Genomic DNA, 24,328 nt, shown 5'->3' with positions numbered 1-24,328 from the left:
AAAATGCTATGATTAGGGTCTGTTTGTTTGCCTGTCTGTGTGCAGAAGCAATCTAGAACATTATTTTCACCTGCTTCACCACTGCAAGCACCCTAATCATGCCTCCCTCACTCCACCTGTTGTCCTAGCTTTACATGCTTTGCGCTGGCTGACAAACAGTGCCAGATTATCGAAAGCCTTGTGTGAGTAAATGTCCAGCGTACCTAACCCTGCCTGGCTGCCTGATCTTGATCTCGTTTCTGCCTCCTGGAAAGGAGTCTCAATCCCAGTATCTCAGATCCTCTGTGACATCATCCCGTTGTCACCAGCCTACAGCCCTGAGGAACCGAAAATCAGCATCCTTACTCTTTCATGGATTCTGATCAAGTTAGTGGCTTTTTCTTTGAGCTTCAGCTTGCCCATAGTTCTCTGTTCAGCCACTAACCAACCTGTCTGCCCTCAGAGGTTCCTGGTCTTGCCGTTGGTGGCTTCCTGCCAATCTACCTCTACAGATCTCAAACCTTTAAACTTTCTTCTGTTGTGTCCGGCTGAAATTTCAGGTCCCCTTTTCAGTTCATTACACAAAATGCAGTTAAAAGCCTTCAGCTGATCCAAAACACTGCAGCAAGAGTTCTGATGAAAACTGAAAGAAGAGATCATATTTCTCCTATCTTTGCTTATCTTTATTGTCCCCCTGTTAAATCCATAATAGAATTGAAAAATCTCCTTTACACATATAAAGCCCTTAATAATCAAGCTCCATCATACATAAGATATATGATTATCCCACATGTTCCTGCTACATTCTCCTACTACACTCCAATTTTATTTGCTGTTTTAGCTTTTAACTTTGTGTTCTCTCACTGTGTTTCTTGCTACAACTGCCCTGGCTCTGTGTTTACCTGTTACACCTTCCTGAAGAGGCGCATTGGCTGAACTGCTGCTGCCAGAAACTTAATGCTTTCCTTCTACAGATGATACACCCTGTTTTGCAATATGCTCTCTCTTTCATACTCTAGACTTAAAAACTGGCTCAGAGCATATCTGTTTAGTTGTCTTTCTTTCCTAGATAAGTCTAAGAAGCCACTACTGCTTTTAACGTTTTACTTTACTTTTACATAAATAGTACTCCTAGATTAGTGCCTCTGTGTTATTTTCTCCTCTGGTTTGTCAAACCCCCAGTCGGTAGTGGCAGATGGCTGCTCACACGGAGCAAGGTCTGGTTCTGCTGAAGGTTTCTTCCTGTTAAAGGGGTGTTTTCCTTTCCACGTTTGCTACATGCATGCTCAGTATGACACAGTGCAAGCGACTGTCCACTGTCGCTACATGCTCATCCAGGAGTAGTGAATCCTGCAAGTCACTGACTTGATGCAATCTTCTGGGATTCCTTAGAAAGAAAACATTTTAACTAATTTGAATAATAAACATAATCCGACTGCACTGTTTGATAGCTAGGATTAATTGGAATGGATGTACCTGAATTGAAATCTGTATGATTCGATAGAATTACCAAACGTAACCCTGAAGTAGTTGCAAAGACTTTTCGGCAATCAAAAAAGAAGCTATGTCTAACGCAAACCCAACATGTCTCATCACCACAAGAACACCATCCCCACAGTGAAACGTGGTTGTGGCACATGATGCTGTGGGGATGTTTTTCAGCAGCAGGCATTGGGAACCTGGTCTGAGTCGGGGGAAAGATTAATGGTGCGAAATACAGGGATATTCTTGAGCAAAAACCCAGGTCAGTCTGCCTGTGATTTGAGACTGGGACGGAGGTTCACCTTCTACCAGGATAATGACCCGAAGCATACTGCTAAAGCAACACTGAAGTGGTTTAAGGGGAGGCATTTAAATGTATTGGAATGGCCTAGTCCAGACCTCAGTCCAACTGAGAAAGTGTTGTTAGATTTGAAGACTGCTGTTCAGAAACAAAAAACATAAAACATTAAGGAGCTGGAGCAGATTTGCCTTGAGAAATAGGCAGAAATTCCAATAGTAAGATGTGGCAAGCTCCTAGAGACTTATCTAAAGCCACTTGCTGCTGTAAATGCTGCAAAAAGTGGCTTTACAAAGTACTGACTTTAAAGAAGGGTGAACAGTTATGCATGCTAAAGTTATCCCATTTGTTGTTTGCTTCACAATAGAAAAACAACACCTTCAAAGTTGTAGGTATGTTTTATTAACGAAATGGTGCAAAATCTCAAACAATCCATTTTAATTTCAGGTTGTGAGGTAACAAAATATGAAAAATGCCAAGGGGGCAAATACTTTTGGAAGACATAAAAAATATAGAATGCATCTCAAGAGAAGGATTAAGCGTTTAAGCTTAGAATATTTCACATTTTGGCAATGTTCTGGAGATGAAAGAAGGTTTGATTGAGTTCTACAATCTCACTGCCATAATGACATCTGTTTACTACAGGTAAGGGAACCATGACTGATAATTACTCAACAGAACTTTAAACAAATTTAAACAATCCCATTGACATCATTCAAGTGAACATATTACGTATAGTTTTATAGTAGTGACATATAGTTCACATTCTGTGATGTTTTATTGTTAATTGTGACATGGACAGCTCAACTAGCGTCGGAACTCTGGCGTCACCCGGCAATATAAAACCCTCAGAAACCAAACTTATGTTGCCATTTCCAGTGTGTCTCATGGTACGACACAACGGAGGCGCATATCTCGAGAGACAAAAGCTCGCAGGCAAGCCTTTCCTCCACATGGCCATTCCCGGAGGAGCTTGACTGTCTGATACAAGAAGGTTAGAAGATTCATATAACGATCGAAGACCCTGCCGACACCCGGTGCAGGTGAAAACCCACAGAGGTTTGATTTCCAAGGGGACCCCCTGCAACGGTACCTCATATTTTCCCCGTTTTGGACGGATGAGAAGTTTACCGTTTTTGAGTTGACCACGGACGCAGACCTACGACCCATCCTCACGCCAGTAAAGAAGAAGTCAACCTCAAAGTAATTTTGTTCCTTTTTATATTTAATCATATAGGTGTATTTAGAGGTTTGGGCAGGATGAGGCATAGTTTAAGGTGATTTAGAATCAACAGTAGTTAATCCAAGGTATCAACTTGTTGCATGCAATACTAATTCAAGTGTTTTATTCTGAGCTGTGTTTGATTTCCTGTGTAAGTGTTGTTTGATCACAGGGCGCGAATGCGATCAGCAAGGAGCGTGTGTATGTTTTTGCCCGGCTAATCCCAAATCAGCCAGTAGTTAGAAGTTGGACTTTTAAAGGTTTTTCATCCAAAGCAGCTGTGGTCCGAACCTCGTGGCCTGACCATTTATTTTATCCCAGTTTTATTACCGGAGATTTTGCACTGAGTTCCCTCCTCAGAGTTTTATGACCGTTTGTTCGAGATTTAGGGCAACTGTCTACAAGCTCACTGCCGCAATCGAGACATCAGCACACCAGGAGGGCTTCACTTTCCAAGTTAACCCAAATTGCACATTTGTCCATAAAACTTCTGATTTGATCTACATAGACACTCAATGCACATATGTTTTGTTTTATTATTAGTTAGGTAATCACTTTACTCTTTTTGTAGAATAGTGCTTGTTAGTTACGTGGAGGTTTTTGGACCAGAATAGTAATTATATCAGAGCTATATGGTTTCCATAAATGTTCACATATATAAAGAGAAGTGTTTATGTAGCGGTGGGGGGGGGGGGGGGGGGGGGGGAATCATATAGATGTTCAATAAAAGCGTATGTTGTTTACTCTGATTTATAATTGTTAAATGGCAAAGTCGTCCCAGAAGGTCTGAGAAGAACTGAATCAGACAGTCCTGCCCACTTTCCAGTCTGTCAAACAGGATGTTATGATCCAACTGTGTCGAAGACAGCTCTGAGATCTAGTTGAACCAACACAGAAGTTTATTTTTGCATTGCTATTGAGAAAAACATCATTAAAAACTTTACTGATAAACTCAGTTTTGTAGTGTGGTCAAAAGCCTGACTAAAAAGAATTAAAGAGATTGTCTTATATCAAAAAGTACATTTGGTGTTAAACTGCATTTTTCATTGTCTTTGTCAAGAATGTTAGGGGAGGTAAAGGCCTTTTCTTACTTATTATTAAGGCATCCTGATTAGGTCATTTTATAAGAGTCTTGATCACTGCAATTTCAGGACCCTTGGATAAATTACCCTAGTAAAGAGAAGTACTTATTATCTGCAACATTGCAGGTGCAATACAGCTAAGGACATTTTTGAAAAATCTTGAGGGAACCAGATGAAGGCAGCAGGTAGTGGATTTCATGTCATGAACAGTTTCTATCAGAGATATATAATTCAGTTGATTGAAATAATGAAGAATAAAATGCTTGTGCGTCCCTTACCGAAGAAAGATGCCTTTAATGTTTGGCGTGCCTTCAAAAGCTGAAGCTGTAATGCTGTAGATCCGGTTGCTTTGCAGGTAAAGGTACTCCAGTGACTCAGGGAGGTCAGATGGTATGTGTGTTAGCTGGTTACCAGAAAGATCTAGTGTCTAAAATAATCCAAAATAAACATCATCAAAAGGGAGCATTGTACGTGACCTGTTCGGATGGATGGATGGATGGATGGATGGATAGAAGGAAAAGTGTTTTCTTCACTTAATAGTTTCAGATCATCAAACTAATACTCCGTCTTCCTCCCACAGTCCAAAGACATGTCTGTTAGGTTAATTGGTCTCTCTAAATTACCTATAGGTGTGTGAATGAGTGTATGCTTGGTTGTTTGTGTGTTGCCCTGCGATGGAATGGTGACCCTGTACCCCACCTCCCGCCTATAGACTGCTGGAGAGCACCAGCTCGCCCTTGACCCACTATGGAAGAAGCAGTATAGAAAATGACTAATGACAGGCTGATTTCATTTCTTAAGAGAGAAAAGCTATCCAAACCATCTTGGGCCTATGTTAAAAAGAAATTGTCTTAAAATGTAAGAAGTTGTCATGCAACCAACTTTTCAGAATTGCTTTAATTCAGCCACGTTGGAGGGTGTATTCCACAAATTCACTTGTGGAGTTTGACTTTGACTACTCCAAAGACTTTCTTTTTTTTCTTTTTCAGCTATTTAAAGATAGACTTGCTGCTGTGCTTTGGATCATTGTCCTGCTGCCAAAGTTTTGCAAGAGCTCATTCAAATGAATGCGTTCATTTTTTAGAATTTAAAACTGAGTGATGCTGAAATGCTGTGTTTGGTTTTTTTTTTGGCACCAGGCATAATTTTCCACATTTCTCAGAACTGGGTCAGCAGTGAGTTTGGCCTTAGAACTCATAGATGCCATCATGAATTATGACCTTAACAGAGGCAACTGAGGCCTGCAGTGCTTTATTGCTCTAAGTTCTTTTGTTACCTCCTGGATGCATCATCATTGTGTTCTTGTTGGCATTCAGGTTCTGTTTATGTGATTCTTGATTCTACAGATCTGAAAGTGGTCAGTCCTAGGCACCAGCGAAACTGAACTCAGAAATGTGCTGAATAAAAGTAAATTCATGACATAACAAGGGGTGATCATATTTTTTCTTGTGGCCAGATTGGATAAGATTTTCTTTCTTCATAAATGAAATCATTATTTAAAAACTGCAGTTTATATTTACTCAGGTTACCCTGATCTGAAACATTTGGTGTGAACAAAAGCAAAAACAGAAGAAATATGGGAGGTTTACAAAACTTGTTAGCAATCATAATCTGACCAGTCTCTGCAGATCACTCACTGTGAGAGCACTGAGCTCCATCCAGGCTCCTTGGTAGACTGAGTTGAGTTTTAGTTTGTTGTCACTCAAGATCAACTTTTGTAGCTTTTGCATTCCTGTTAGGACACCATCTGGTATCAAACTGAGCTGATTGTTCTTGATTTCTAGAACCTGCAGACTATGAGGAAGACCCATGGGCACTGCATGAAGGGAATTCCCAGACAGGTCCAGAGTTTCCAGTATACGCAACTTTCTGAAGGCGTCACGGTGAATCTTCAGGTTGGTCAGTTTGTTGTAGCTGAGATTGAGCTCCGTCAGGGTATACAGCAAGGACAGGTCATTGCGGTCAATTTCAGAAATAAAGTTGTGGAGTAGCATAAGGGTCTTAGCTCGTCGAGGTAAGCCCCTGGGAACTCGCTCCAGCAAATTATTGTATAAATGAAGAGTGTGCAGCTTCTTTAAGCCCTAGCAAAAAGATATATTTAACATTCATGAGGAAAACTGTGTTTATTCAGTGAATTTGAAGATATACATATTTTTTAAATGTACCTGGAAGGCCATTGGGTGAATAGAGCGTGAGCGCAGCTTGTTATTATGCAGAAGTAAGTATTCAAGGTTCCGCACAGAGGTGAGAGCATCTCCAGGGATGCTGCTGATAGCGTTCTTCTCCAGGTGCAGCAGCACTAGGTTGCGAGGCAAACCCTTAGGAACAACGCTCAGGTTGTTATTTGACAAATCAAGATACTCAAGGCTACTCAGCTGGCTGAAAGACAGAAGAGGATGAAATCAGTTCTTTGATTCTACACCATCTAATTTTACACTTGATGGGCTTTGTCAAGTGATTGAAGTTGATTTCTTATCTAGTTATTATAAAGCAAACGTTTGCATTTAGACATACAGGTCCTTCTCAAAATATTAGCATATTGTGATAAAGTTCATTATTTTCCATAATGTCATGATGAAAATTTAACATTCATATATTTTAGATTCATTGCACACTAACTGAAATATTTCAGGTCTTTTATTGTCTTAATACGGATGATTTTGGCATACAGCTCATGAAAACCCAAAATTCCTATCTCACAAAATTAGCATATCATTAAAAGGGTCTCTAAACGAGCTATGAACCTAATCATCTGAATCAACGAGTTAACTCTAAACACCTGCAAAAGATTCCTGAGGCCTTTAAAACTCCCAGCCTGGTTCATCACTCAAATCCCCAATCATGGGTAAGACTGCCGACCTGACTGCTGTCCAGAAGGCCACTATTGACACCCTCAAGCAAGAGGGTAAGACACAGAAAGAAATTTCTGAACGAATAGGCTGTTCCCAGAGTGCTGTATCAAGGCACCTCAGTGGGAAGTCTGTGGGAAGGAAAAAGTGTGGCAGAAAACGCTGCACAACGAGAAGAGGTGACCGGACCCTGAGGAAGATTGTGGAGAAGGGCCGATTCCAGACCTTGGGGGACCTGCGGAAGCAGTGGACTGAGTCTGGAGTAGAAACATCCAGAGCCACCGTGCACAGGCGTGTGCAGGAAATGGGCTACAGGTGCCGCATTCCCCAGGTCAAGCCACTTTTGAACCAGAAACAGCGGCAGAAGCGTCTGACCTGGGCTACAGAGAAGCAGCACTGGACTGTTGCTCAGTGGTCCAAAGTACTTTTTTCAGATGAAAGCAAATTCTGCATGTCATTCGGAAATCAAGGTGCCAGAGTCTGGAGGAAGACTGGGGAGAAGGAAATGCCAAAATGCCAGAAGTCCAGTGTCAAGTACCCACAGTCAGTGATGGTCTGGGGTCTGGGGTCAGCTGCTGGTGTTGGTCCACTGTGTTTTATCAAGGGCAGGGTCAATGCAGCTAGCTATCAGGAGATTTTGGAGCACTTCATGCTTCCATCTGCTGAAAAGCTTTATGGAGATGAAGATTTCATTTTTCAGCACAACCTGGCACCTGCTCACAGTGCCAAAACCACTGGTAAATGGTTTACTGACCATGGTATCACTGTGCTCAATTGGCCTGCCAACTCTCCTGACCTGAACCCCATAGAGAATCTGTGGGATATTGTGAAGAGAACGTTGAGAGACTCAAGACCCAACACTCTGGATGAGCTAAAGGCCGCTATCGAAGCATCCTGGGCCTCCATAAGACCTCAGCAGTGCCACAGGCTGATTGCCTCCATGCCACGCCACATTGAAGCAGTCATTTCTGCCAAAGGATTCCCGACCAAGTATTGAGTGCATAACTGTACATGATTATTTGAAGGTTGACGTTTTTTGTATTGAAAACACTTTTCTTTTATTGGTCGGATGAAATTTGCTAATTTTGTGAGATAGGAATTTTGGGTTTTCATGAGCTGTATGCCAAAATCATCTGTATTCAGACAATAAAAGACCTGAAATATTTCAGTTAGTGTGCAATGAATCTAAAATATATGAATGTTAAATTTTCATCATGACATTATGGAAAATAATTAACTTTATCACAATATGCTAATATTTTGAGAAGGACCTGTATAGGAAAAACCTTTGCAGAAAATTAGCAGTTAAAAATATATTTAAAAAAAAACGTTTTGTCTCTAACTAACCACATTGGTTGACTGGGCCATATAAATATATTTTTTGGATGTAGCTGTTTTGACAGCTGGGGAGGTGCTGGGGTTCGATCAGGATAAGGCTGGTCTTTAATGAGTAATGGAGGATGGTATGGCTTGATTTGGAGGAGAGGCTGACTAGCTGACTGCTGGCCGAGTAGGACACAGGGCATCAGGTATGCTAGGAGAACAAGGCTCTGAAGCAGAGCCTTTACTCAGTCCGGGCATAGAGGCGACTTGCTGAAATCAGCTGAAGCACAGCCTTGTCCCAGGTGCTCATCCCTTGGATAAAAGATTCCCTTCAGTTACCCATGCAGCATTTACATCCACAAGGAAGAAACTGCAGTGTTTTCTGACAGCTGGATGTACTGGCAGTCAACTAACATCTTTCCATTCAGAAAACACAGTGGTAATTCTGCTGAAAATTAGACCTTCATGCTATGGCATATATGTGAGCTGAAACCTAATGAACTAATAAAAGTAGTGAGATACAGTACAGCACCTGGTTGCCATGGAGACTTATGATAGACTTTATTTTCTATTCTGTCAGTGAAAAAAGAGAACATCTAGCAAATATTGCCAGGTATTTCCACCTTTGTTAAATTATAGTTTATTCAATTCTGGTTACATAGTGCAAAGATGGAAGGTGACCAAAATGTTCAATATCTGCAGCTGGTGGTCATGGTTTTACAAGAAAATTGGTTCATTTTTAATAAGTTAAAGTCTGTTGGCCCCCAGTACTGTTCATTTCGGAATATCTGAGAACTGTTTGTCACTATTACCAAACTGCCCAGGGTACAGAATCCTGTTTGCATCATTGTGAAGCCTAATTCTATAGACTTGTTAGTTGTGTAACCCATTGAGTTTTGGGCAATGATCTGCTTCTGCGATGTGAGAAAACACATTTTGTGTTCTTTCCATTAGTTATAAAAACATAATATGAACACGTTGAATAAAGAAACTGGAATATTTGAATTGCTTGTTGTTGTTCAGCTCACCTGAAAGTCCTGTTGTCCATGCCGTTATTGGTGAGGAGGTTGTTCTGAAGATAAAGTTCTCTAAGATTTCGCAAATTCTCAAATGCTGCTGTTGGGATTTTCTCCAGCCTGTTACTCTGTAACATAATGAAGAATGTTTATTTATTTATTATTTAAATAAATAAACAATTTTATTAATTAAATGTCCATGTAGTAACATTGGATCAAGGCCCAGCAAAGCTCTCCACAACCTTCATGATTAGAACATGTCTGGATCGAGGCAAATTAAGGAAGCCTCCATCATTGTGATATTTTCCATGACCCTGCAACGCTCATGTACTCATCAAGTAGGTTTTTCTTCGGGCAATTATTCACATCCCAGGGGAAACTTTCCTGTGCCTCTTCTGGACACAGAATCAAAATCACAATCAGCTTTATTGGCAAGTTTGTACAGACAAACAATAATATGTCAACACAGCCTCATTTGATGATTCCACCAAACAATGCAGGAAAATACAAGACCATGCTCTACACTACCACCAAAATAAGGTAGCCTAAGCATTAGGCTAGCATGGCTAGTCCTGTTTCAGATGTTTGACAACAAAGATCCATTTGTGCGTGCAGACTTCACCTCTTTATTCTATCCTTATTTATCCAGGTAAAATGTCTCAGTCAGTTCAAAATCTCTATCTAAAGAGAGTCTCGGGTAAGAAAGCACTAGATCTTACAACAAATAAAACAGTAATAATAACGTGTGTTCTCCCAAAAAACCACGGCAAAATTAGCAGAAGAAGAACAATAACAACAACAGAAGGAGGAGATCCAGCAATTTTAACTTTGACTTGGGATTTTTTTAACCCTGGGATTTTTGTGTCTCTTGTTCTATATTTTGTTCACTGTCTTAGTATGGCATTGCCTTCTCTGTCTGTTTCAGGAGAACATGTAGCCTAGTTCATTCATATACTATATCTAAAAATCAGATATCTACAAGTAAACAAAAATGTTTCCTACTGTCTGACGCTAAATCCAGGTCAGCTGGTCTCTCAATGCAATTGATAAAATTTTCTACAAGTAAACAAACATTTTTCCTACTGTCTGACACTAAATCCAGGTAAGCATTGTTTAGGATTACCAAAATTATTTATGTTGGTGAAACTTTACATAACTTTTTTTAGTATTTGGTAGAATTGCATTTTAAACTGTATGACTTAGGTCAAACATTTTGGGTATCCTTTCATAGGTTTCTCACAATAGTTTGCTTTGTAGTTTTAGCTGAATTATTCTAACTTATTATCAGTACTATCATCCCAAACATCCTGGTAAAGGTGATCACAGCCTCCCACACTCCTCCTACCTCTGCATTAAAGATTTTCTGAGCGATCTACCACAGAGAGACGAAGTGGGGCCTCAATTCTTTCCTTCACTCAGCCTAAACACGGGCTCCCCACAGGGATGTGTACTCAGTCCCTTACTGTAGACTCTAGACTGCACCCCTTCCCACCCAGACAACTCCTTTGTGAAGGTCACAGACAACATGGTGATATGGCTCATCACAGGGAAGATGAGTCTGCACACCAGGACAACGTGGAAAAGCTATCGTCACGGTGCAATAGATACAACCTGGTCCTCAACACCATAAAAACAAAGGAAATAATCAGAATCAGCTTTATTGCCAAGTTCGTACATACAAACAAGGAATTTGACTCCAGTACACTTTGCTCTTTGGTTTTGTTTTTAATGGTGGACCTCAGACAAAATAGACCTGACTGTCAGACTATGCATCAATGGAGACAGTGTCTCAGACTTTAAATCTCTCGGTCTGCACCTGAATGAAGCCCTTACCTAGAAAGAAGCCACAGTAACGGACCCACTTCCCGGGAGTCCTGAAACAAAACAACCTAGCACAGAACCTGCTGTTGTCCTTCTACAGATGTTGCGTGGAAGGTGTTCTGACCTACTGCATCCCAGTCTGGTTTGACAGCTGCAATTCCCATGAAAAGACAGCACTGCAGAAAATCATTAACACTGCACAGTGGATCCTCCCCTTCAGGAACTGTACCAGTCCCCACTGCTACATCAAAGCCTGCAGCACCCTGAAGGTTTCATCTCATCCAGCTGCTACCTTCAGGTAGGTGGTACAGGACTCTTAAAGCAAAGACAAACAGACTGAAGAACAGCACATACTTAAAGCTGTTGTGGTGCTGAGCGAAAATTCCCACTTGGAGCTATGAACAATTACAATGCAATTTTAAGAGATGTTTTTATTGTTCTGGTGACATCATATCATCAGTGTCAGTGTTTGACGTTTGTCTGTTTTTGTTTTCTTATATATCTTTTTTAACTCAATTACTAGATTGCTATGTTTTTATGCTTTTTTCCCTTAATTCCTCTAAAAGTTTCTTTCTGCATTGAGATCAAGGACTGCCTAAGATTGTTTTGTTGTACTTGCTAACTGCCCATGCTACCAAATTCATTGTAATGACAATAAATTTGAAACTGAATCTAATTGTGTCATCTGCATAATAATGATTTTGGATACTCTGTCACTGCTGCCATTACCCTTTGCCAACTAGGACACAAAATCGTTGCCACCACTATAATAAACTACGACCACCACATTCAACACACTGCAATCTTAATACACCCCAGAAGACCTGACCAGACACCATCCATGGTGTGCTTTAAACGGACAAGAGTTCGTTTCCCCCCTTGGTGTAGCTGTGTTCGTGCAGATGTAGACGTGCTGCGTGCAGCACCTCTGTTCTGCATATTTATGCCATTATTACAGCTGCGATATTATTGTGAGAGTCAAGAGCAGCTCATTCAACACAGACTTTGAGACATTCCATTAATAACCTTGGAACCCCGTCGGAGAATGCGTGCTGAACGCCGACGTTCTCTACGTGCCTTGTCCCACAACAAGCCGGTAGCGATGGTAAGAAGCACACAGCTTATCAGGTATGATTACCTTACAACACACACCTTTGCTACCGGCTACGGTGGCTTTTTATGTCCAAATAGACATACGCTTTTTGTAGTTGGTTCGGATCGGGGCCGGTTTGTATTCAGACCATAAGCGAACCGCTCCAGAGTACGTTTGGAAGCGGACCAAGACCACCTCAAAAAGTGGGTCTCGGTCCGGTTGTTTGGTCCGGACCAGGGTTCGTTTGAGCGTATTCACACCTGCACAAAAGGTCCAGACCAAGGAGGGAAACGAACTCTGGTTGTTTTTTTGTTTTTTTTTTCTTTCTGCTCTCAGTGGAGGAGGACGTTTTTCTCTGTCTCCGGCAGCCCTCCCATATCTGCCCTGCTTCAGCTCTGTGTCTTGTCTTTTTTTTGGAGCCTCTTTTTGCATATTTTCCAAATTCTTCCAAATATGGATTTGGTCAGCTAGTCTCTCAATGCAATTGATAAAATTTTCTCAACGAGAAGACAGGGGTCGGGAGAGCCCACTTGCCCGAACGGGACGTTTTTCTCTGGATACACAATGGACTCCTGGCAGAAGTGGAGGATTGTGTGTCTGTCGATAATGTCAGTCGAGGATGTGGACGATGTGTATATAATTGGATGTTTGATATCAGGATTTCTGCTTTTTGGAGTCAGCGGTTACCTGGCATATTGAGAAATTCGGAGAATGTCAGCAGCTGTTCTGGCAATTGTGAGGCTGCCTGGCATGTGTGATGAGATCTTCAGAGTGATCAGCACTCAGACTGAGATGTTACGTGAGCTGAATTGCAGACTGGATGTGATCCTTACACAGGATTGTAGGCAGGTTGCGGTTCCTGGACTCAGGGGTGAAATGGGATAAATCTTGGAGAAAGTTGTTTGCTCGGATCGGGCGAAAGACCAGGAATCTGGCTATTTGGATTCACCTTTGAGAAGCACCAGCGAGACTCTCAAGGCTGACGGAAAATTAAGAGTCAGCCTAACCCAAATAATTATTGTTTTTCTGAATCTGGCTCCCCTGCACGGCCTTGATGGCTGGCTATATTCAACTTCTCCTGGAAGTTATGTAAACATGACGCTCTGCTCCCTCTGCCACCTCCCTTCCCTGAGGACATCTGTGGATCTTTCTTATCTGTGGCTCAGAACTTTGTGGCTGGTTGATGAACATTCCAACGTACCATCAAGGACAATGGCCTCTGGGACAGTGCTTCATGGACTCACTTGCACACACTTACTAGCACACACACACATGCTCAAGATAAACATATGCACCCCTCACATCACTTTCACCGTTCCCGGCATGATGTTGTTTTGTAAACTTGTTGCTTCTTTGTGCTGAGATTGTTTGCAATCTCAAACTTTATCCTGCTAAGGATAACGTGTGAAATATGATTTTTATCCCTCTACTTACCTAATGTGGCCTCTTTTCTCATCTAGCAAGGGCAGCGCCTGTGAGTGGGCAGCAAAGCCTCGGTGACCCGTCCCCCCCTTGTCTTGTGTCATGATGTATGTTTGGATGGGTTGTGCTGGAATTCTAATTTCCCCTCGGGGATCAATAAAGTATCTTTGAATTTAATTTAATTGAATTAAAGGGGACCAAAACATTCTATTATGCAGAAATGTGCTCCAGTGTGTTATTTTATCTTCATAAAAATCTTACTTCTTATATTCAAATATAGTTTTTGTAGTTGTATTTGTGAGACCTTCAGATGAAGACGGAGAAGACTGGATGGCAGATTGGTGGGAACAGCCCTCAGAAAGTTGCTGGATATGGTGAGGATCTCCAAGGTGTCAGAAGCATTGAGCATATGTTCAGGAAGTCCTTCATCTGTCAGCTTGTTGTTATGGAGATACACAGACCTATTGAGCCATGACAAACATAGAATATGTTTTACTAAACATATTTCAAATACAAAAGGGTACAAATCACACAAACATACATGTTGGTACCTTAGTTTTGGTTTATGACCAAATGTGTATGGGTAGATCCTTGAGAGTTGATTAGCAGCAAAATCAGCACTAACCAAAGATGGAGGCAGGACTCTTGGTGCAGAGGTGAGCTGCAAGCACATCAGAGAATGAATGAGAAAATATTACAACATATTCCACTGATGTAATGTAGTTCAGGGACATTGTTTTTATGAATATGCTTATAATGATGCTCTGACTCAGATGGGTTTGGAAAGTTTTGTAAAATTAATAGAATGTTCTTTTATTTTGACTGTAACATCTCCTACAGTTAAACTTATTAATAGTTTCTATATTAACTTATTAAATAAAATAAACAATCGTTTATTTTATTATTAGCAGTTACCTTTAAAATGAGGAGAGTAAAACTGGCCTTACAAGAGGTACTGACCACATTCCTAAGGCCACCCCCACAAGGGCATAAACACAAGCCAGAGCCAAGAACACCAACCTCTCACCTATAAATCACTATTAGTTACACATGCAAGGGCAACAAGAAACCTCCAGTAGTGTTGGGGAAAAATGAGTCACCAAAGAGAATCATATACCTCCCTTCGTTGGACTCAGCTGACATTTCTAAAGCTCCATCAAAACTTTTTTGCTAGACTCAAAGAGGTGTTTCTCTAACAAGCTTACTACCATTAAGTCTCAATGGTGCTTGGGCTTTTGTGTTTTGTAAGTCACCTTGGTTGTACTTTGGGGTTGAGATTACTTTTTGGTTTCTCTTACTTACAGCCTTCCAAAAAGGTTTTCTTTGTTGTTTTGTGACTCTTATTTCTCAGATTCTGATGTTAGTGGTAGATTTTAGCTTTGGCTTAGATCCTTTTGTCTCTTGTTAGGTTCCTTTGTGTTATTTAGACATTTGCTCTTCTGTTCAGGTCCTCACCCAGCTGCACTGCTAGCTACTGATTAGTCGCACTTGGCTGTCATCCTACTAATGACTTCCCCACCATCTAAAAGCCTGTCAGTTTTATTTCTTAATGGTTACCCATTATCTTCCACGTCGGTTGTCTGTCATCCTGTTACCGTTGCTTTTGATTTTCATGTCAGATGCTCTTCTGATTCTCTTGTTCCTCTTCCTCATTTTTGTATGTTTTATTCTATTGTCAATCCAACAGTGTTATAGTGACATTATTGGACCATTTCTTCATTTAACCATGCAATTGTTAGATGTTACCGGTCAGCATTTTACTGTGACTTCTTGTATAAAGACATTTGATTTGGCAAAATGTTCACAGCAAAATGGAGAAAAAAGGTTAAGAAAACCAAACTTGACAGAGGAGCAGAGCCTGCTGTTGGCACAGCTGGTGGAGAATATAGGAGTGTTGAATGGTAGATTTGGTTCCAGGATCACAAAGAGGGAACAAAGAGGGAGACCTGGAACCAGCCTGGAAAGTGAGAAGTGCTGGTACCTGCTGCAATCAGAAGCTAGAAAGGAGATTGCAGCACACCAGAAAGGCTCTTCACAGACAGGTGGTTGTAGATGACCATTTAGGCTATGGATACTGATAATGTCATCATGTACAATACAACAAATACTTCTTACTCACATTTATATTTTCCTTCTATGTGTGTTCCGTCTAGTGTTTAGATTATGTATATCTTGTACTTTATTTTATCTAGAGTGTCTATTTATATATTTATTTCGACTATTTCACATTTTTTCAAAAAGTTTATTTTTGAAAGCATAATACAGTCTTAAAATAATATTAAATTTTTTGTACCATGTTGTTTTGTAATTTTGTTCCCTTTCTGTTATACATTATTTTTTCGATTATTTATTTTCCTTTTTAAAATTACCTTACTAGAAGTTTACCTTTAACCTGTCCTGGTGCGGAAACTATTTAATTTCCCCAAGGGAGATGATAAAGTTGATCATATTTCTATGTTAATAATTGTATGATTGTTATAGAAGTTTATGTGCTTATTTACTCGACTGTTTAGGGGGTGGATCCCTGCATCATCGAGCTGGTAGTATTTCATTAATTCACTGTTGTTCATTGTATGGAGAATATCTCTCCTTTCTCTCTGTCTTCCACCATCTTCTCTGCCTAATTCACTCATAGGCTCATTAAATGTCCTCCTCACTACTCTTAACATTTGCTCACTGTAGGAGCTCTCTCAAGGCATAAGTTGCTTTGTGAATAACTTTTATCTTAACGGGGGAAAATTCTAAGAAAAATTGTAGAATTTGGAAAATTCCAAAATTGTTCTCAGAATGATGTAGGAGCTACTTTTAGTGTTAGGATTCTTCATGAATGCAAGTCCTGCTTTTTAAACTAAGCACAAGGCATTTTGTTTGTTTGTCATTTTACTGACTGTGAATGAACTGAATCATCATCCCTTCGTCGTCATATTATACATACATCTACATACATTTTTCTCAGCCAGACCTGATTAATCCTTAAACATTCAATTAGAAATTCTTCTGCAATTAAATGGTTAGTATAGAGTCTACCCTTCTCTTGCTATGCCATTAGAGTCAAAGGACTGTAAATATTTAATTGTCAAACCTTCCATTGAAAAGTACAGGAGGTTATAACAGAGGAAAGGGAAGTGCTTATCTCAACTTCAATTCAGAGAGGCTTTGGGAATCTACAAAAAGAAGTACAACAGACATTTGAGCAAGGAGAAGACAAACAAATATAAAGAAGGTGGTGCTCCAAATGTAGTTATAATAAAATATAAGGTTAACCTGTACACTGATAAAAAAATTCACCCACTCTTAGCCTGAGTCCAAGAAGCTGTCCTCAATCAGAATTTGCCAAACATGTGGGTTAAATATACAGTTTCTAAAAACAAGTGGTTCATATAATACAATATAATCATCCTGTCATAGGTCCTTTGACATCTCCAGCATGCATCATAATCTCCTAGTTTCAGTTTTGCCATGTTATTAAAGGTCCAACGAATCATGCATTCTTCATCTTGCCTAATATGTCACATCTGAAACCAAAAGTCTCTTTAGACATTTCGTCTTCTATGTTTTTATGTAAATCATACATCAGGATACCCTGAGACCTCTGAGCTCTGAGGAATCTGTTTAAATTACATCAACAATCAAAATGCTGTGCTTCTAAGTAATTAATTCCCCAGACAAGGATCCTGTATTACACTTTGAGAGCTTTTGGTTGAACAGTTTCTTGTTTTGAGATAATTACTTATATAAATTCTGCCTCTAACTGTTTAAAAATCAGCGGCTTCCCTCAAAAACACATCAGTAAGGAGTAAAAAGATAATTTCTGCATCAATCACTGATTTCTACAAAAGAGTTTATCACCTGCCTTAGGTAAAATATTCACCTAAATACCAGATTTTCTTAACTAGTGAGAGCTTTTGATATTGTGCTCACAACCTATGACAGATGGCAGAAAGCGTGCAATATGTGCAATAGGTTGTTCATTTTTAACACGCTTTCCAGGCAAAAGAAATCCCAGTTTTGTCAAAATGTTATTACTTTTCTGTATAAATGATATTTAATTTAAACCACTCCTGTGTGTTTTTGTATGACTGAGTGTATTTTAGCTTGTAGAGCTAGATTTCCTTTTTTTTTAACCATGTCCTGTCCAGCAGAGTAGCACTGAGAACTGTTGTCTGTGTGCCAAGAAAAAACTTGGTACTCTTTTATGAAAGAAATTTTATTAGAAACTGCTTTCGGGTTCAATTGTTATGGACACGAAATGAAAAGGAAAAAAATAAGAAGCACAAAAGAGAAAGAGGTGGGGCAAAAAGAAAAAGGGGGGAGAGAAGGAGAAAAGAATGGAGGAAAGAAAGAAGGATGAGGACAATATATGATAACACCCTGCTTGCTTCTACACCTGCAGAAACATTCATTTTACCAGCTTTTTTTACCCAATTGGTACTTACCAATGCAAGATGTATTTAGTGGTAAATGCAGCTCAAACCGTGATACACAAATATAGATTTATGTATTTGTTAACACCTAAATCTAAACACCTGTGGGTCTGAGTGTGAACGTGCTTGTGTATACAAGGTTTCTCCATAAAAATATGCAATAGTGAGTGTGAGGAGCCACAGACCTGCCCCCCTGGACCCGGGACAGATACAGAGGAGATCCAAGCCACAGACATCAAGAGGCTCCCGAGAGCACAAGAACCCTAAGAGAACCACCGCCGGGACTACCGCAACACCCCAGAGAAGAACAGGGGAGAGTCCAGCAGCCGCACTGCAGAAGCCCCAGGGAGCTGCAGCGACGAGCCCACAGGCCCAGTCAGCAGCCATCTACGCCCGAGCAGATCCAGCCATGGGCCCAGAGACCCCAGGACATATGACTCCCCAAGCAGAGGCCCGACAGAGCCCAGGGTCCAGCCCCCGGCAAGCAGCCACTGGGAGTGAGCCAGCACACATCAAAGAACCCAGCCCCAGACACCGAGAACCACAAGTACACTGGTGGGCAGAGGCACCAACCACCAGTGTAGTGTGGCGGGGAGGAAACAGGCCCCACATTTGATGGGGGGCCTTAACTGATCCAGTAGAGGGAGCAGCCCAAGACCCAACCTGACACAAAAAACAGGCACACACAGTCACAATCACACATTCCCACCCTCATGCGTACACATGAAAACACTCACACCTACGCACACAACGTAAAGACACACAACAATGGACGTTGTACACTCACTCACAGTCCCCATACATACTCTAAACTCCCAGGTCCAGGTGTCAATACCCCATAGGGACAGCCGGCCCCTGGACCCAGGCGGTGGTCCCTTCTAGGGGTGGAGACAGGCAGACCGGCCCAGACCCCGACCCCCCGCCCCGACCCCAGTCCCCAATGACCCCCATCCTCATCCGGAGACGAGGCCATGTACAAAAGAGGGGTCTACATGGTCCAAACTAGCCCGTCAACCAGAGCCGCCACAGAACAAAATAGTCCCAACCACCCAATGAATTCCGATCTCAACCCCATGAGCCCCCCACCCCCAATGAACCCCAACATGAATTTCCCCACAGGGCCACCCACCAGCCGCCTCAGTGCAGGCACAAGACATGCTCCACCACCCCACCTGCCTGACCGCCAACCATAGCCCCCGCCCAGCCAGGGGCCAGAGCCACACAAGGAAGCATTGGAGGAAGGCCACCACAGCACGCCCAGGACCGGGCACCCCGCTAACCCCAAACCAAAAACCCCCGAAGTGCCCCAGGATGCCGGCCACCCACCCTCCCGCACCGTACACCTCGCCGCACCAAGCAGGCCGGCCAGCCCCTCCGCTAAAGCGAAGCCACATCTCAATCAACACTGCACACTGCCCAGTCAAAACCCCCTCAGCAGAGCCCGGCCTCTTTTCTTACCCTGATGCGCCCATCACTTTGGAACAGGGTAAATCTGGACTCATCAGACCATATGACCATCTTCCATTGCTCCAGAGTCTAATCTTTATGCTCCCTAGCAAATTGAAGCCCTTTTTTTCCGGTTAGCCTCACTGATTAGTGGTTTTCTTAAGGCTACACAGCTGTTCAGTCCCAATCACTTGAGTTCCCTTTGGATTGTGCATGTGGAAATGCTCTTACTTTCACTACTAAACATAACTTGAAGTTCAACGGTTGTTTTTCTTCGATTTGATTTCACCAAACGTTTAAGTGATCGCCGATCACAATCATTCAGGATTTCTTTCCGGCCACATTTCTTCCTCGAAGACGATGGGTCCCCTTCAGGTCACCTGCCTTATTGGATCTGGCCTTTCTCATCTTCTTTCTGACAACACCACATAGATTCTCTGCAGGGTTCTGGTCAGGCCAGTTTGCTGGTCAAACAAGTACAGTAACACCATGGTCACTAAACCAGCTTTTGGTATTTTTGGCAGTGTGGGCAGGTGCCAAGTCCTGCAGGAAAATTAAATCAGTATCTCCATACAGCTTGTCAGCAGAAGGTAGCATGAAGTGTTCTTAAATTTCCTGGTAGATCGCTGCATTGACTATAGACTTCAGAAAACCCAGTTGACCAACACCAGTAGATGACATGGCACCCAGGTCATGACTGACTGTGGAAACCTGAACAGAGGAACTCTGCTGGAGTGTGTGGCTCGCCTGCTGCAGACTGCGCACCTGTCTGCAATCACCTCCTCTGACTGCTGGGGATAAAAGGAGCTGTTGGACAACCTGACTCCACCTGATGATCATTCTTCTTGGTAGAGTCAATCCCCTTGTGTGTTTTACCCTGCTACATCTCCTTAAATATTTTGCTTCCTCTGTGGAACATTAATGTCTATGTTTACCTACTTACTGCTGCTCAGCTCAATCCTCTTGCTCTCCAATACACTCTGTTTCATTCACTGCCTGGACCTCAAGTCATCTCCAGCATGCCCTGATCTTATCGGGATTACTCCTGTAACTCAAACCCTCACCCTGACATCTCGATCCATATCCCAACACCAGGATCTCCTTTACCCACAACTTCTTGCTTCAACAGCAAGCTATTCAAATTCAGCTCTTTCGCTAAAAGATTTATTCTCATTATGGCCCCTTGCTCCATCAAAATGCTTCTCTCTTCCTTCAGATGCCGCTGAACCACAGATAAGGAAGCCACCCATGGTTGTGAATATTTATCATTACCTCATTGTAAATAAACATCTTGCCTTTTCCATTCTGAGTCCTGAATGTGATTCTACATTTGGGTCAGGAAACTTTCTGAAAACATGACAATTTCCTAGCACACTTTTTTCTTTTACTCAACTTTTTTTGAATATGCTTGGATACAGCAGACTGAACTGCTTCTGTAGCAATGCCCTTTTGTGGCTTACCTTCCTTGTAGAGGGTGTAAATGACTGCCTTCTGGATATTTGTCCAGTCAGCTGTTTTCCCCATGACTGTGTATTTTACTGACCCAGGCTGAGAGATCATAAGAGACTCAGGACACCTCTGCAGGGGTTTGGAGTTAATTAGCTGATTAGGGTGTGACACCATGAGTTTTCAGTATTTAACTTTTTCACAGTATTCTCATTTTCTATAACACTGAACTTTGGATTGTATTTACCTGTAAATAATAATCATCGGAATTGCAAGAAATAAAGACTTACATTTTATTTCACTCTTTGTGGAATTAATCTATATAATGAGTTTCACTTTCTGAAATGAGTCACACAAAATATTGAACTTTTTCTATTTTTTTTAGATGTACCTGTGGTCAGTGTTGTTTCACATAAAATTTACATTAACTTAATGCCATCATGGCCAAAAAAGAAAAGACGTGTCCTTTTAATAAAACAAGGCTTTCAGCAATGCTAAAATGTGTAAAATGGTGGAGAATAAAGAAAGCAGAGAAGCATTTTTGAGATTAGATATTCATTAAAGCTTTCTCCTTAATAACATGGTTTATGCATTAAAGTAACACGGACGCCTTTGAGGCTTAGTGAGCACTTAAAAACCATCTATTCTTCCTGCATCCTGTTTGCCCCTGTGTGAGATAAATCTGTTCATCATTTCTCTCTCACAATCATTTCCAGAAAGGTCAGTAACATTTTTAGCTTTGACCATGGATCAGTCATGCAAAGTAATCATGGGACATAAACTACCACTGAACCCATCACAACAAATAGGCAAGACATTTTGAGGACAAAGAAACAAACATGTCATTGTGCAGTGTGATATATCTGGACATTAGAAATGATGGTTGTTGACTGACCTTGTTGTTTGCCAGGTATAAATACGCCAGCTGTTCAAGCATCTCAAAACCTTCAGCTTCAAGGCCTATAAAAACATACAAAATTTTCAGGTAACTGAGATATGCCTTCCACCTGCAACAGAAATTAAATGTATCATCTCCAAAAAAAAATAAAACATGACACAATCTGTTTGCATGTGGATGAACCACATCATGAATGAATAAGATATGAGAAAATGAGAAAATGACCTACTAGTAACAAAGCTTTTCAAACCTTAATCTTGCCTAGCAAAATCACAATATCACATATAGCGCTGTGAACATATTTCAATATCAAAGAGAATCAAAACAATCAAAATAATCCAGAACAACATCTAATGCACCACCAGCCTCGCTTAGCTCAATTAAGGTCAGTGTTCATCACTAAACAAGACAGAGTGGGCAAAAATAGCCTCCATGGGAGAGTTCCATGGCCAAGTTAAACTTTGGGAAAGTGTGTATTCTGTTAAATCCCGACTAAACCTAACACAACATAGAAAATAAACATCATGCTAGAAGTCAAATGTCAGTTGTAGTGGGATGGTCTGGGTCGCTTTTATTCTTTATGACCTCGATGACTTGATGGAAACCTGAATTCTGCTATTTACTGGAAAACTCTGAAAGAGGTTGTCTGTCTATCTGTCCAAGTCCTTTTGGGTTATGCAGCAGGACTGTTATCCAAAGGACACCAACAAGTCTGGATTTGAGTGGTTCAAATGAAGCCAAAAGGAAAGTTTTGAGCAGCATAGTCAAGGTCTAGACTTAAATGTGATTGAGATGTTGTGGCATGACCTTAAACAGACTATTTATTCTTCAAAGCCCTCCAATGCAGCTGAATCAAAATAATTCTCCAGAGAAGAGTGGGTCAAATATTCCTTCACAGACTCATTGCCAGCTATCGCCTACGTTTATTGGCAGTTTTTGCTCCTTAGAATGAGACCACCAGTTATTAGATTTTAAGGAGCAATTGCCTTGTCACGTAGGTCCAGGCTGGTTCGGGTAGCCTTTTCCCCAAATAAATGAGGTCATCATAAAAAATTTGCATTTTGTATTTACTCAGGTTAAGCTTGTCTAGTCTTAAAATTAGTTTGATGATCTTCAACATTTAAGTGTGACAAAAAAAGTAAAAACAGAATAAAACATATTGAGAGGGCAAATGTATTTTTACAAAACTGTGGAATGAAATCCATCCCTTACAACCCTGACAGGGAAAAAGCTGCCAAAGAGAATGAATGGATGAAGGTGATGGTCTGCTCTAAATTAACTCAAATTTTGTAGGATAATACATTTTGTTCTTCAAAAATCACCATTTTAAACAATACAATAGTCTGCATTTGACTTGTGCTCCAGGAATGGTTTCTCAGATTTTATTGTTCAGTGTGATGAAGATAAAAAAGGTGTTCTCCTCTTTCCTGATTATACCTCACCAAACCTCTAATGGAAGGTCAAATAAAAAATAAGTTACATAGTGCTAATATTTAACTGCATGTTTTAATGATAATGTCAGTGGGTAGTACTAATGACTTTAGTTTACTTTATAGCACCTGCCTGTTCACTGAAGATAACATAAATCCTTCACATGCTAAGTAGTTAGCACTTCAGCTTCAACACTAACACTTCAACCTGTCAACAAAGACAGGCAATATTTCATGCAGTGTTCTATACTGAGAAAATGGCTATCCAAATTCAAAAATACTTTATTATTATTATTATTGAATTGTCAATAAGTCTTTCTCCACTGTATTCATGGGTTCTTTCCAGATACTCCAGCATTCACCCACAGTCCACAAATATGCATGTTAGGGTAGTCAAAGTCTATACATTTTCCTTAGGTGTAAGCATGATTGTATGTCCTGTGTTGCCCTGTAGCCAACTGGCAGCTTGCCTCTAGTCCCCCTGCCTGCAGAGATTAAGCAGGTATGAATGAATTGATGCCTCATTTTGACACCAATAATAACTTGTTTAGTAATCCATCTTAATGATTACTTAATGAGCTACAACAACATTTAATTTACCTTCGGGATTAATAAAGTATTTTTGAATTGAATTATGTTCTACCATTTATTCATCTTCTATACTGCTTATTCTATAGTGCGTCATGGGGGAGCTGGTGCCTATCTCCAGCAGTCCATGGCCGAGAGGCAGGGTACACCCTGGACAGGCCACCAATCCATCGCAGCAAAACAGAGACATACAGGACAAACCACGCACACACTCATTCATACGTAAAGGCAATTTAGAGAAACTAGTTAACCTAACAGTCATGTTTTTGGACTGTGGGAGGAAGTCGGAGTACCCGGTGAGAACCCACGCATGCACAGGGAGAATATGCAAACTCCACGCAGAAAGACCCCCAGCCGGGAGTCGAACCCAGGACATTCTTGCTGCAAGGCAACAGTGCTACTAACTGCTCCACAGTGCAGCTATGTTCTACCACTGGTAAAATTAAGGTTAGACATTAGTCTTTTTGACAATTTCTGGAGTAAAAAAATCTGACCCAGTATGCTGGGTC

At 41.0% G+C, this 24,328-nt stretch overlaps 1 protein-coding gene across 1 annotated transcript in view; it reads right to left on the bottom strand.

The window, feature by feature from the left end:
* The window catches only part of podn (podocan), a 40,952-nt gene that overhangs the window by 12,373 nt on the left and 4,251 nt on the right, over window positions 1–24,328 (bottom strand). The window contains exons 4-10 of the mRNA XM_047375745.1: window positions 21,799–21,863; window positions 14,139–14,248; window positions 13,892–14,048; window positions 9,264–9,379; window positions 6,229–6,442; window positions 5,701–6,144; window positions 4,342–4,490 (exon numbers count right to left, since the gene is read on the bottom strand). Of these exons, the coding sequence (XP_047231701.1) occupies window positions 4,342–4,490; window positions 5,701–6,144; window positions 6,229–6,442; window positions 9,264–9,379; window positions 13,892–14,048; window positions 14,139–14,248; window positions 21,799–21,863 (1,255 nt within the window). The remainder of the gene's footprint in view (window positions 1–4,341; window positions 4,491–5,700; window positions 6,145–6,228; window positions 6,443–9,263; window positions 9,380–13,891; window positions 14,049–14,138; window positions 14,249–21,798; window positions 21,864–24,328) is intronic.

This window comes from Girardinichthys multiradiatus, chromosome 9 (assembly GCF_021462225.1).
Source record: "Girardinichthys multiradiatus isolate DD_20200921_A chromosome 9, DD_fGirMul_XY1, whole genome shotgun sequence".
Lineage (NCBI taxonomy): Eukaryota > Metazoa > Chordata > Actinopteri > Cyprinodontiformes > Goodeidae > Girardinichthys > Girardinichthys multiradiatus.
This window is presented reverse-complemented; position numbering and strand designations above follow the sequence as displayed.